The following is a 14,778-nucleotide window of genomic DNA, read 5'->3' as shown; positions in this document are numbered from 1 at the left end:
GGCTGTTAGTTTTGGAAGAGTTATAGTGTTGCTTCAAACAAATGCTGCAGTTTAAAGCCAAAATCTATAACAAGAACCATACCAGTTCCTAACACAGAAACATCAAACATGACTGTACTTGGCAGGTGCTTCACAAATTGGCTAACTCCAGAGAGAAAAAACTTTATTATGGGAAGTCTACAACAGTATTTTATCTTTAAACTTTAAGACTTAACTGCATTGAGCGTGGGGCTGAACCCTGGCCTCCTGTATCTCTGTCTGGCAGTTTGGGGGTCGGCGGGTTAGTACTGCAGGTTAGTATTCTAATAAGTGTTTAGTCTGAGCCCCGGGAGCCGACCAGGAAGTCTTGTCTCTGCAGGCGGTCCTCTTGTAAAGAGGAGGGGCTCCATAAAGAACAGCTAATGAGACGGCATGTTAATGAAGCTTGCTGCAGTGCAGACGAAAGCACCTAGAGAGTGAGTGAAGTCGTATACAGGCCGTGCTTGTGTGCATACAGACACAGAAAGGCATGAAGGGAAAGCATCAAGAACAAGTGCATTTAAAGTCCTACCAAAAATATACATATATATATATATAAAATATTCTTTATCCCTCAGATATTTGTTAAGCATGCTTCTGCCTGAAAACCTTGAGGAATTTTATGTCTGAACAGAGGAAGAAATCAGATCCCAACAAAAACAGGCTTTACATGTTTATTAGCACAGATACAGTCGGCATCAAAGAGAGCATCCAGAAAATATTGCATCCCCTCTGGCCAAGGGTAAACGCAAACCATTAACCCCAAACTTTATAAACAATGAAGTTACATGCAGACCAGCAGGAAGATGAGAACGAGATTGGTCAGAAATCAAATACCTTTTGCTAATGCACTTGTTTGTCTGTTTGGTTCATTACAATGCGTATATAGGCATTTCAGGATAAAAACTTTCCAAAGGACCCTTACAGCATGTAGAAAATTTCAACTGCTGCACTTTTATGTTTTTGATGACCACAGAGTGTGATGTTGTGTTAGAATGTAAACTAGTTTAGAGGAGAAAAGAAAACATGAGGTGCTGAGGAGATTAACTAACCTCTGTCCTTCCCATTCAGCAGCCTCTCCTCCTCCTCACGAACATCATCTGCACAGAGAAGAGGTTTAAAAGACTACATTTAAATCTAATCACTACTTTCAAAAAATGGCCTTTACATGTTGTGTCCACAGCTTACAAGCAAAACAGCAAACACAATGTTTGTCTTAATTCATGTTAAATGTGTCAAAGATGTTCATATATCAACTGGTGTGGCAAGTGTGTGTTTGTGTAAGTACCAGAGTGGAGCTCTTTGACTAGTGAGGACACAGTGTTTGTGATAGAGTCGGCTGCTACAAGGAGATCGTTCCTCAGGTTTCTTCTTGGGCCTGAAATAAAGAGGAGCAGAGAACAAACAATGACGGTTGTCCACAATTCATGCATTTGTCTCCTCCAGGTTAGATTACTGTAATCCACTATATGTGGAACTACCAAAACAATCACTAAGTAGGCTCCAGTTAACTCAAAATACAGCTGCCAGAGTCCTAATATGCACTAGGAAATATGATCATATCACTCCGGTCCTAAGAGCACTCCATTGGCTCTCCGTGCAATACAGTATCACCTTCAAAAGCCTTCTATTAGCTCTCAATGGTTTAGCCCCTCAATACATTTCTGACATGCTCGCAGTTTACATCCCAACCAGACCCCATAGGTCGTCAGGTGAAGATCTTTTAGCCATACCAAGAATCAGACTGAAGGCTGGCGAGGGGGCTGTCAGTTACTGTGGTCCTTCTCTCTGGAACAAACTCCTTGCATACCTGAGGTCTATCAATTTTTTGTCTTTATTGAAAAACTCCAATAATTCTCCAATAATTTGTGTGTGTGTGTTTTTTTGTGATCCTTGTGTGGTTGTTATTATTATTACACATCATTAGAAATAAGTCCTCTTGTATTACAGCTTTTTGGAAACTAAAAGCTTGAAGTCTAATAAAACATTCAATAAATAATTCACTTCATGAGATCGAGATGACACATTTGTAATGCAGCACTGCTACACAAGAATCAAAGTAAACTAAATGTGAAAATGATGTGGTGTAGATTTTTAAAAAGTTATTCAAATAGGTAAAGCAATGACTGCTCATGCTTAAACACGAGACAATTTCCTCTTGAGTGAGTCCCTTATTAAACAAACAAACTCAGAGCAGCTGGAGTGGAGCTGTTTATCCACCCCTTGTGATTTCTTTAAGCTGTATGAAGAAACTGATTTGATTGAGCTTGACGTTCCACAACCATTTTCCGATGATGTGGATTATTTTTGTTCTTGTTTAAAATAAAATTCATTTTGACACCGCAATAACTTTGCAAATATGTTATTTCTTGAGAATTTATTCTTGTCAGTTGGTTTACATTAGAGTCTGACATCAAGCACAAATGAGCTGCTAATAAAGTTAGACTAATATGAAACACGAGCTTAAAATTACCCCAGCTGATTTAATAAATACCTGCAGTAAACAACTGAAATAACACAAAAACTGTATAAAAAAAATCTAGCAAAGTGCAGTAGAGTCTCTTTATGCAAACATTTGTCACACAAAACGGGTTGTTCTGAAGAGGGATGCCACCTTTGGGATAAGACAGCTTTTGAAATTTTAATCCTGCTGGATATTCCACAGTCAGCTGTTAGTGATATTATAGAAAGTGGAAGCATTTAAGAACAACAGAAACTCAGTCACAAAATAGAAGACCACAAAAAAATGACAGAGCAGGGTCAACAACAGCTAAGGCACATGGTGTGCTAGACTTCTGAACTTCTACTGGCATTAATGTAAGAACAAAAAAATGTGGGGCAGGACCTTCATGGAATAGGTTTTCATGGCTGTGTAGCTGCGTGCAAGCCTCACATCACCAATTCCAATGACAAGCATCTGGTGGAGTGGTGTAAAGTACACTGACTCTGGACTGTGGAGCAGAGGAAACATGTTCTGTGGAGTGACGAATCACGCTTGTCTGTTTGGCTGTAATATAGGTGAGTCTGGGTTTGGTTGATGCCGGTAAAACATTACCTGCCTGTCTGTTCTGTGCAAATTGTGAATTTTGGGGGAGGAGGGATACTGGTATGGGGCTGTTTTTCAGGGTTTGGGCTAGAACCGTTACCTCCAGTGAAGTACAATCTTAAGGTTTCAGCATACCGAGACATTTTGGACAATGTTATGCTTCTAACTTTGTGGCAACAGTCTGGGGAAGGCCCTTTTCCATTCCAACATAACTGTGCCCCTGTTCACAAAGAAAGGACTATAAAGACACGACTTGATTAGTTTGGTGTGGAATAACTTGACTAGCTCAAACAGAGCCCTGACCCCAGCACCTTTGGAATGATTTGGAACAGAGATTGAGAGCCAGGCCTTCTCATCCAACATTAATGTCTGACCTCAGAAATGCTCTACAGAATGAATGGGCATAAATTTCAGAGAAACACTCCAAAATCTTTGCAGAGAGCCATCCAAAGAAGAGCGGAGGTTGTTATGGCTGCAAAAGGAGGGCCAACTCCATGTTAAAGTACATAACAGTCGCTGTGGGTGTAATGGTCAGGCGGCTGAATACTTTTGTCCATATAGTGTCTGTATAGTTTCTGTGTAGTTTAAACCTCCCTTTAAAAAAGGAAAGAATATAATAAAGAAAAAAAAAAAGAAAATAGAGTTGAGTCTAACCTTGAGCAAATGCTTCCTGTACGTCACCCCCCACCCCAGCAAGTGAGTCTTGAGGAGGGTACATGTGAACCTGGGGGGATGCAGCACCTACAGAGCGAACAGTTGATGGACTTGGTCGGGAAGGAGAGGCATGAGAAGAGCCAGCTGCCTGCGCCTGAGAGATGGATTTATGGGAGTCATTACATTTTATTTTCATCATTTAAGAAACATCCTAATTGTCATTTTTGCTGCAGCTGACATTAATCCCCTAATGTAGTAAAAATTCTTGTAACTGCTGGTAAAAAAAACCCCATGAACCATAATTTATGTCCTACTTGAAAAATCAAGCCTTTTCCTCATTGCTTGTAAAGCCACCTCATTTTGACATTTCTGCATGACATCAGAGCTAACTCCCACATTCACATCAGTGTGAGTCAAACATGAGGGAGGTAAACTTACTGCCTGTCGCTGTTCCTCATCCTACAGGGCCATAACATGGGCAGTCGGAAACAAAGAGGGCAGAAAAGGATGGAAAAAGAAGAGGTCAGATACAGTCAGAGTTGAAAAAAGGTGGAATTATTATGGAGGAAACAGCAGAGGGGAAAGCGAGGCTTGTTACTGCAAAGAAAGACAAAGAGGTGTGAAGGAAAAGGGAAACTTTGCCCTCTAGTGTGTGACAGAACACCATGCTGAAAACAACAGGCGACTAGCATGTGTGGGAGAGTGTGTCACCTTGAGCAGCTTCATCAGCCCCTCCAGCTGTACCATCAGCTCCCTCCTGCTTTCTTGCAGAGACGACATCCTCTGCTCCAGCTCATCTTTCCTTTGCCTGCAACACAGAGCAACCCTCCATTATTGTTTCATGACAGAGTGTGGAGGCAGCAATTAAAGAAGCAAAGGACAAAGCGGAGGCAGATGACAACAGCTGCAATAAAATAATAGGAGGTTTGAAAAGCACAAGGACAAGGAGTGGAAAGTGCTGAGTAACTCTAGGTGCGATATAATACGATATGATTCCTATGCAATACAATACGATATGATGCAATACAAAATGTTGGAAGATGGTGCAAGACAGCACAATACGATATGACCCTAGGAAGAAAGTTGTTACCGTGGTAACACCTAATGGGGATCCAATGTAAAAAAATCAATATATACAATGCAAAATGATACAGTGCGATGCGATATGACATGACACGACATGAGAGGACACACAATACAATACAATACAATATGACACAATGCAAAACAATGCAATATGATAGGATACAATACGATATTGTGCAATACGATACAATATGATACGGTGCAAGACGAATATGACTGGCTACAATACAATATGACTGGCTACAGTGATATGCGATTTGATACATTAGGATATGTTACTATACATCATACATTACGTTATGATACCATACCATATGATACAATACAGTGTGATACAGTGCGATATAGTATAATACCATAGGACATGATGCGATACACGATATAATATGACGGGATACTACAAAAGTCTATATGATATACAGTGCATGACTGAGCAATACAATTTCTATTTTCCAATGCAATTTCATCATATTACTTAGTACACTGACAATAAGAGGTGTGGTGTGTCTTTCCAGGGGTGTTATGTGTAAGCACATATGTTCATTTATGCTTACAGGTACATCTCAAAAAATTAGAAAATCATGAAAAGTTCAATATTTTTTGTCACTCTTTTCAGAAAGTGAAACCCATATATTATATAGACTCATTACACATAGAGTGAAATATTTCGGGCCTTTATTTTTTTGAAATGTTGATGATTATGGCTTACAGATAATGAAAACCCAAAATTCAGTGTCTCAGAAAATTAGAATATTGTGAAAAAGTTCAGTATTGGAAAGTCATGGTGTCACACCCTAATCAGCTAATTACAAAACACCTGCAAAGGTTCCTGAGCCTTTAAATGGTCTCTCAGTCTGGATCAGTAGGCTACTCAATCATGGCAATGACTGCAGACATGACAGATGTCCAGAAGACAGTCATTGACCCCCTCCACAAGGAGAGTAAGCCACAAAAGGTCATTGAGGGGATTGTCAAGCAAAATCCATTCAAGAATTTGGGGGAGCTTCACAAGGAGTGGACCGACATGGGCTACAAATGTGGCATTCCTCGTGTCAAGCCACTCCTGAACTAAAGACAACGTCAGAAGCGTCTTACCTGGGCTGTGGAGAAAAAGAACTGGACTAGTTGCTCAGTGGTCCAAAGTTCTGTTTTCAGATGAAAGTAAATTTTGCATGTCATTTGGAAATCAAGGTCCCAGAAACTGGAGGAAGAGTGGAGAGAGCCCACACTGCCAAAGGTACCAAAACCTGGTTCAATGACCATGGTGTTACTGTGCTTGATTGGCCAGCAAACTGGCCTGACCTGAACCCCATAGAGAATCTATGGGGTATCGTCAAGAGGAAGATGAGAGACATCCTACCCAACAATGCAGATGACCTGAAGGCTGCTATCAAAGCAACCTGGGCTTCCATTACACCTGAGCAGTGCCACAGGTTGATCACCTAGATGCTATGCCATATTGATGCCGTAATTCATGCAAAAGGAGGCCTGACCAAGTATTGAGTGCATAGAAATGAACATACTTTTCAGAAGCCTGACATTTCCCTTTTTATTGATCTCATGTAATATTCTAATTTTCTGAAACACTGAATTTTGGGGTTTCATTATCTGTAGGCCATAATCATCAACATTTTAAGAAAAAAAGGCTTGAAATATTTTGCTCGATGTTTAAGTAGACTATACAATATATGGGCTTCACTTTCTGAAATGAGTGACAAAAACATTGAACTTTTTCATGATTTTCTATTTTTTGAGATGTACATCTATGTTAACATTGTTTGCTGTCTTGCTTTTGTTTTATTTTTTTCTTCTTTTTCCTTAATAAAACCTTGCATGTTGTTCTGGCCTACCTTCAATAGAAAATCTTCAGCACAAGACAGAACAATATGATACGATAGGCTACAGTGCAATATGATATGGTACGTTACAACACATTGCATTGCAATACGATGCAAAACAATATGATACGGTGGGATGCGATATGATTTGATTCGATATGACATAGCGCAACACAGGATACGATACGTTATGACAAGGAACAATACAAATCGACACGATACGGTGTGACATTGTGAGAGTGCGAGACAGTGCAAGACAGAGCAATACAACACAATACACTATGGTGGGTTGCACAATATTGGGCTTTTGCAGATATCCAATATGCTGATATTTACAGAAGAGTTTTTGCTGATACTGTTATTGAAACCGATATTTACATGTAGTTCAGACCCAAGACTTAAGTCCTTAAAACACACAATTTAAAGTTTGAGGATGAAGATGTCAACAAGTTTCAGTAAATAAAACACACTCTAAGTGTAAGGAATGATTATGAAGAAAAGACTTAAGCTGACAGCCTGAAACTCATTTGTTCATTTGACCAATATTTGCACCTGATATAGGCAGATTTTTATGGACAAAATATTGGTTGTAAATATCAGCATAAATTACAGCCGATACTGATAAAAAACCCTTTTAAGCTAATATCTGTTGATGCCGATATTATACAGATGATATCATGCATCCCTAATAAAGATATGATACCATACAGTGGTGAAGGAGTGAGTCATCATTTTAGCACTTCCGGTTTCCTTGTCTGAAAGTCTATGGGATCTTTGACTTTTCCGTTAAATGCCTGAAATAAGGTCTGTGGTGAACACAAGCTTGGGAGATTTTAAAATTTTATCCCATGACATAAATGTGAAACGATGCAAACGGTGCAATGTTATATGATGGGATAAGATACGACGCACCGTGACACATGACACAATATGAAAACAAAACAAAATGACACCATTACGATTTGAGATGGTGCAAGACAGTGCGTGAGTGCAAGACAGAGCAATATGACACAGTTGGCTACAGTGCAATATGATGCAATACAATACAATATGATATGATCCAATATGACACGACACATGATACAATATGATATGATGCAACACAAAATGATAAAACAGGATATGATACAATATAGTGGCCATAACTATAATATCATGATACATGGGTTCTGTGATAACTGACACATAGCAGAGCAATAATAAAATAATGAAAAATTATATCTGATTAAGATACTTCATACAAAACTCCCATGAAAGGTAAAATGCATTAATTTACTGCAATTTGGAATCAGTTTCCCCCCTAATCTTTTTGACACTTTCAAACAATTTCCTGCAATCTGCTTCATCTTCTTCTTTTATACTGGTAACCTTTTTTTGGCCATGTAACTATAATTATGTTGCCCTTATTCATGCCATAAGCACCACCTCAAGGGGACATGGGCTAATCCAAAACTGGCATGGGATCCTGTTAGAGCACCATATCTTAAAAAATGTAATTTCTTATATTTGGCACAGGTGGTTTGATAACAGTATCACATAAATCAGAGCAGCTGCATATTGTCACATTGATATTTTGTCAAACTCTTTGCAAAGAATCAAGAAAAAAAAGGACAGAAAGCTGAAACCTCCCTAATGTTCTCTGATTCAAGTGGCCTTTCTAAAAGACATCCTACACGTCATGAATCCCCAAATTTGATTTAGTCCATTCATTTCCACAAAACCACATAAACAGCTTGAGCACCCTCAGCCAGATCAAGACGCTTGGCATTAAAGTGGTGGGCTGTAGCTACAGCTACTTTGGTTTGTGAATGACTGTTGAGCTTAAAAGCAGAACAAACATGTACTGTAAAGTACCAAAACAACATTTCTTTGACAAATTTAGATGTTGGGGTTTCTTAAGCAGGCTTCAGGTGAAGCCAGAAAAAAGACCAAAATTGCAGCAAAATCGGATGGAAAAATGAGGGCAAGAGATCAAAGAGAGGGAAATGCTTGGTCATAAAACCTTGGTATTTTCCTTGTTTGCTTCAGAGTTGAAAGAGGAGACTCACTGGATATTAAAACTGACAAAGTTAGCTGACTGTTACATGAGAGTGTCATAAGAATCTGAGTAGACCACAAAGCGCTGAGACCAAACATAAAATGTTCCTCAGATGGCAGACACAGCAGGGATGTTCATCATACAGCCCACAAAAGCTTCAAAGAATTGGATCCAAACTGCATTCAAATGATAAATTCTGAGTATTCACTGTGAGTCTGTAGCAAAAAGAGGCCAAGATTTAAGAGGCAGCGTATGTCACTGACAGCAGAAGAGGAACAAGAACATAGAGGTGTTTACAACTGTCTTTTTCTCTAAAATGTTTTTTTTGGTCTGGATAGGACATTAAAGTAAGAGCATAACTCTTTTCATTACTGCTTGGCCTCCCTTCACATAGTAGGATTAATGAGAAAATAAACAAATAAAACAAAAGTTTGAGTCATACAGTAACTCCAGATTTGAGTCATTGTGATCCAAAAGGAAAGATTCCAACAGCTCAAGTGACAGATAGTTCCAAAGATTGCAATCCACGTTATTTCAGACAAGGATTCTCAAAATTTAACTACGTGTAAGACCCCCATAGGGCATTAGCCTCTGGGCGTATAATTCATACATTTTTTTCTTTATTAAGATGGCAAATATAAAAAAAATAAACATTCTTAATAAACTCCTATTATATATTAATATTGTTGATAAATAATAGGAGTTAAATAGTTTTTAGCAATTTAATGTCTTTTCTTGTGAACAGCCTTCATAAATTCTGTCTCCCCATTATAAACAACAGTGACTGTGAACATATATTTAAAAAAATTCACTTGTTATCATTCATGACATGCAACTGATAGAGAGCAATCCTTCCAAGTACTTTGTAAAAACAACGCCAGTCATGTCCCTTTCTGGATGAAATATAAATTAAAAAAAATGTTGGTGAATGGGAAAAACATGGTCTTAAGTGATTATAAAGCATAAAATACAAAAAAAATGTACAATTCAAGGAATAATTATGAGCCCAGATCCAGGGGCCAGTGAGTTAAACATGGATATGATGAGTTTTCTGAACAAGGACTGGCATTGAACATTAAAAATCAGCAAAGTTAAAGGTGTTTATGAGTGGCAGTTCAGATTATTCCCATCAAACCAGACCGGGGGGAGGGAACCGCGGCTCCGGAGCTGCATGCAGTTCTTTTGCCCCTCCCAAGTGGCTCTCTGCAGCTGTGCCAGAGATTAAAAAGAAAGGAAAGTTTTTTAACATTAAACAAATATTTTTTCCAACGCTATATCGAGATAGTTTCATATATTTTATCCATAAAACCTATAGCTCTTTCATTCACTTATAACTATTTTCACAAAGTAATGTCAGCGGAGAATGTGAACAGAGATAACATTAAAAATATTAAGAAAAACTAAGACAAGTCCATCAGTCAGGCGAAGAGAGAAAGGGGGCTAAGGGATCGCTAGTGGGCTGTTTGAGCCAAATAAACAGGTAAGCTCAGGTTTTATTGTTATTCTCTGCTCTGCTGCTGTGAAGTCGTTATCATTATTTAGACGATTGATGCATTTTTTTGGCGTGTTTTATGAATGTAAGGTACAGTGTACGAGCATGCATTTGTGTTATATAGATGAGATTGTTGATCTTTGTGCAGAAAACGTCTCATGTGTTAATGTGGCGCTGTCCATGTTGCTTACATGTGTCACTCACAGAGAGGGAGAAAGGCTGTAAACAGCTGATTCTACTCTCTCGTGGATATTTGGAGTGATTATTGTGATCGCTTCGGTTTGTCCTTCTGATTGTATTGTTGATGCATTCTGTGACCCAGTGATCATGGATGCTATTGTTTGTTGATCAGGGCAAAACATGTCTTTCCTACTGCATTCCTGTGTCTGTGACCGAGACAGACGGACAGACAGCAGCGTAGAGAGGAGATGAGGTGGATGTTTCATCTGTAGGTGAACAGTAGGCTACTGCAATATCCTGCATTAACTTCTGTCCAACAGCAGGTGTAAGGAATGTGTGTGGGTGAATTAAGAATTCATGATAATGATTATATCAGTATCATTAAAGATAAAGATAAATCATGGCTGATAATAGCACTGATAGATATAGAATAGAAATATGTACACAGCTGTTTCTACTGTAGTTCTAAATCCATAAATGCATCCAAATGAAAATTTTCATTAAAATGCCAAGTAATAATAAAATAAGGACTAAGTGGGAGGATATCAGTGTGATCAAACACATCAGTGGATATCTTTGGTCAGTCAGTTATGTTGATAGACAAAGATTTGGGCTGATTGACTGTGTCATCTTCATTGAAAGGTTCAAATGTTTTTTTGCGGCTTTTCAAAGATTTTCTGGAAGAGGGTTCAGGCAAAACAGGCTATTTCAACTAAAAAGGTCCCCGACCCCATCTTGTGACTGGAGATGTCATAAACTGACACCCGTTCGGGTATTCAACCATGTTGAATGAGTTGGATCTTAACTTCTAAAATGTTAACATATTCTACGCATATTTACTGATGCATTAACAAGCAGGCAGACTAAAGCTGCTGCTGTCACCATCACTATTTTAAAATTAGTAGGACATATCGATCCCACATTTTACCACTTTGCACATCACCAGGTTCAACTGAAAGCCACAAGGTTCTCTTACACTGTTTTTGTTATATATGAGATGGGAAATTCAATTTTTTTAAATTTTATAAAGTACAAAATGCTACACAATAGCATTCCATCGTTTTGCTATCATTGTTTCCTAATCGACCACTGTTTCACTTGGGCCTGGTTTTCACTGAAATGGGGACGTGGTCACTCAGACTTTAAGGATTTGACATGTTATCATGGGAGAGCAGCTTTGTTAACCAATGTAAATGATGTGAATTAAATCAAAAATGGTGAAAACATTGAAATTTACCATTATCTAAGTACAACAGGGTGATATAAGAGCTTCAGTGCTTCATAGACTTTTTGCCACCAATTTTTTCAAAGAATACATTTGCAACCCACTGAAAACAGCTCCATGACCCACTCCTACTTTTGGGTCCAAACCCACCAGTTGAAAACCACTGCTCCAGTAAACTGGAAGTGATACTTGAATCATCAATATGAGTAAGTATGACAGGCCAAGAACAAGGACTCAGATTTCAATATTAAGAGATAAACAACGTCTAAAATGACATATTAAAATGTCATAATGAAAAATATGTATTTTTGTTTTCACCCTTCTGCCTTCTAAGTTTCCAAACTTGGAAAAAAAAACTAGACATTGAAATTCCTTCTAAAGACTCATGACACTTTATTGGAGATTTTTTTCACAATTGATTTCCTATCCTGAAATTTTGATGGTAAGGCTGGCCATACACTAGACAATTTTCAAATCTTAAATGACTCTAAAAACATGAGAGACCACAGACATGAGGACCAATTCTAATAATTTTTCATGTCATAATCCTCTGAGTGAACACACTAAATGATTCAGCCAGATTGTCCACTCGGACCACACACCTGCTGATCTGCCAACAACCTTTCATGATCCCATGAACTCAGAAGACAAACCAACATGGATGTCTATCAATACCCTTAGCTTGTCTCTCCACAATAAGTCGTCCTTGCAAGAGTTACAGTTGAGGCAAAAACATAAATTAAGGAAAAGAATCAGGATTCACTCGGAGTATGCCCCAATGGTTGAGGGGCGAGGCAAATCTGGCTTAAAATCCTGAAGTGTGTGTGGGCAGCCTAACTCAGACACAAAATCCTTAAAGAAGAGCAGAAACAAGATACCAAACAAAGATCCATCTGAGGAACCAACCATGAATTTATCAAATGTCCTGAATATCTCCACAGTTACTCAAAAGAATGGAAACTTTGAATAAATAAAGAAAGGGGAAAGACTAACTTAGTGTAGTCGGTTTGAAGCTGATACTCAGTTGACAACATATACGTCAAAAATGTTTTACATTTTAATGTCTTTTCAAATCATTCTGTTTTTAATGTCAATTCCGATAAAAAATGTTGGATTTCTCTTTGGTTTTAATGTTTAAATTTCTACAATCATGGCCAATATTTCAAACAATTTTAAGCAAGAGTTAATGGAGCTGTTATTAACACCCCCATTATCCCCCATTTGGGTCAATGATGTTTTCTTTACTCTTCTCTGCTAGTGACTGTCACTTACACAGGATGACTAAACAGAGCAAAGGTTATAAATTATGGGAACCTGTTCATGCTTTAAGAGGGGAGAGTATGCCCAAAACTCAAAACTACAAAAACTCCTGAAGAAACCTCTGGTTGTAATCTTGTCACGAAAGACACTTTATGTGTCATTGAGTACATATGTAGGCCTGTTTTCCTTTGCTCGCAGCTGTTTTATTTACCCTGCACCGACACCATGCACATCTAACCACCCTTCTCACAACCTGTTTATGAGTCTCATCTGGTTGTTTCAGTTTATAATGCACATGAAAAAATCAGCACAACAAAGAGGCATCAGAAAAAGCACCACTCTTTGCAGTATGTGTTCAATATTTTAGCCATGCTCTACCACTGAAATACAACTTAGGAGTGCATATTGTGATTAAAGCCACCGTGTGTGGTTCTGAAGTAAATATTGAATTTGCTGCCCCCTTGTGGCCTTTTTTTCAAAGGAATAGCAACACTACATCCAAGGCAAGAGTTTAGAAGGTTTCAATGATATAGTTTTCGTTTTATGTAATGAACAAAAGGCACTATCATATAACAGCAGATTTAAAGCTACTCTGTTCAGACTTTGGTTTTATTTAGAGTGAAATGCATCTTCATTTACAGATTAAACCCATCATTTTAAGAGTCAGATTGAGCCATGGCACAGATTCTCAGATGTGTTTCCTGGTGGTGTGACGGCTTTTCGAAAACATAACAAGAAAATGTACCTTGCCAGAAAAATAACTAAATCACTTTAAACCACTGAAATCTTAGAAAGCAAATACTGCAACACTCCTACAGGCAGATTTGTTTTAGTCTCCCCCTGTTCCTCGGAGTTTTTGTGTTTTTACTCAAAAGCATAAATATGTTGGAAGTGAATTTTACATTGGCTTTACACAAAATTCCACCATCTGTCATCACCATCTGCCATAAAGCACTCTCCCTCTGTGCAGCAAAGCAACACAGCAGATTTCCCGCCAAATTTGACGCTGTGGCTCACAGTAAAGCTGACAAAGTGGTAGTAAACAGAGAGATCTCATTGTTTAGAAAATCATGTTTGGGTGTTATTTCTGTAGGTTCTGGTTTCAACGTGCAAGCATCTACATCATAAAAATATAAACCAATAAAATAATTGTAAGCAAATTGATACATGTAGCAGGGGACAACAGCCCCTCTTGATGGTGTAGGCTGTGTTTACCTGAGCAGACGGAGCTCGGCAAGCAGAGTCGGGTTGGTGCTGCCCTTCTCTGGGCTGGCCTGGCATGCTGCGTCATGCTGTGCACGGAGACGTTTGATCTCGGCCAAGATCTCTCTGGGAAATGAAAGACATACTGGTCAGCTAAGACAGAGGAGAATAACACAACAGGGACTGTAAGAAGACGGCACATGAACATGCCAAGGCTTTCATAATATCAACACTTAAAACGAAAATATGATACTGGTAAAAAATTGATCAAAATTGATCCCTGTTTCATACCATAGCAAAAAATAAAGAAGTCCTTGAAACAACATTTTGGGTGTTTTCGTGCTCTCTCCTTCACTCACAGCATCTCTAAGCTAAAATATGAATAAATATCTGCAGGTTTTTAAAGATTTCTTTCTTTTCAATTCTATTCAGTAAAACAATGGAGATATTATCATTGTAAAACATTTGTATCAAAAGTATCAAAGCCCTGACAAGTTGATGAAAGCTTTTGTATGTTTTGGAAATACAAGTCAAAATAGGATTAATCAGACAAGTGCATTCATTAGAAAATTCAGAAACTTAAATGCATGAAAGTCCTGTGCTGCACAGGTAATCTAAATGCAACTGCAATCACAATGTCAGTCTGTGCAATAATACAATCACATAAAAGTCCGCTATTATGTTTGTATTAAGAAGTACTAAAAATTTTTACAAAAACGTCTGCAGGTAGGCCTTTGA

General features: G+C 38.3%; 1 protein-coding gene across 6 annotated transcripts in view; it reads right to left on the bottom strand.

Moving 5' to 3' along the window:
* dtnba (dystrobrevin, beta a) overlaps positions 1–14,778 on the bottom strand; it is a 52,068-nt gene that overhangs the window by 3,591 nt on the left and 33,699 nt on the right. For 3 of the 6 annotated variants that reach the window (XM_041805277.1, XM_041805279.1, XM_041805278.1), the window contains exons 15-20: positions 14,053–14,166; positions 4,430–4,526; positions 4,157–4,177; positions 3,719–3,872; positions 1,307–1,396; positions 1,071–1,118 (exon numbers count right to left, since the gene is read on the bottom strand). In XM_041805277.1, coding sequence (XP_041661211.1) covers positions 1,071–1,118; positions 1,307–1,396; positions 3,719–3,872; positions 4,157–4,177; positions 4,430–4,526; positions 14,053–14,166 — 524 coding nt within the window. Of the gene's footprint in view, positions 1–1,065; positions 1,119–1,306; positions 1,397–3,718; positions 3,873–4,156; positions 4,178–4,429; positions 4,527–6,504; positions 9,890–14,052; positions 14,167–14,778 lie in introns of those variants that run through there. The other 3 variants (XM_041805280.1, XM_041805281.1, XM_041805282.1) reach the window with 3 other exon arrangements.

This window comes from Cheilinus undulatus, linkage group 14, assembly GCF_018320785.1.
Source record: "Cheilinus undulatus linkage group 14, ASM1832078v1, whole genome shotgun sequence".
Lineage (NCBI taxonomy): Eukaryota > Metazoa > Chordata > Actinopteri > Labriformes > Labridae > Cheilinus > Cheilinus undulatus.
This window is presented reverse-complemented; position numbering and strand designations above follow the sequence as displayed.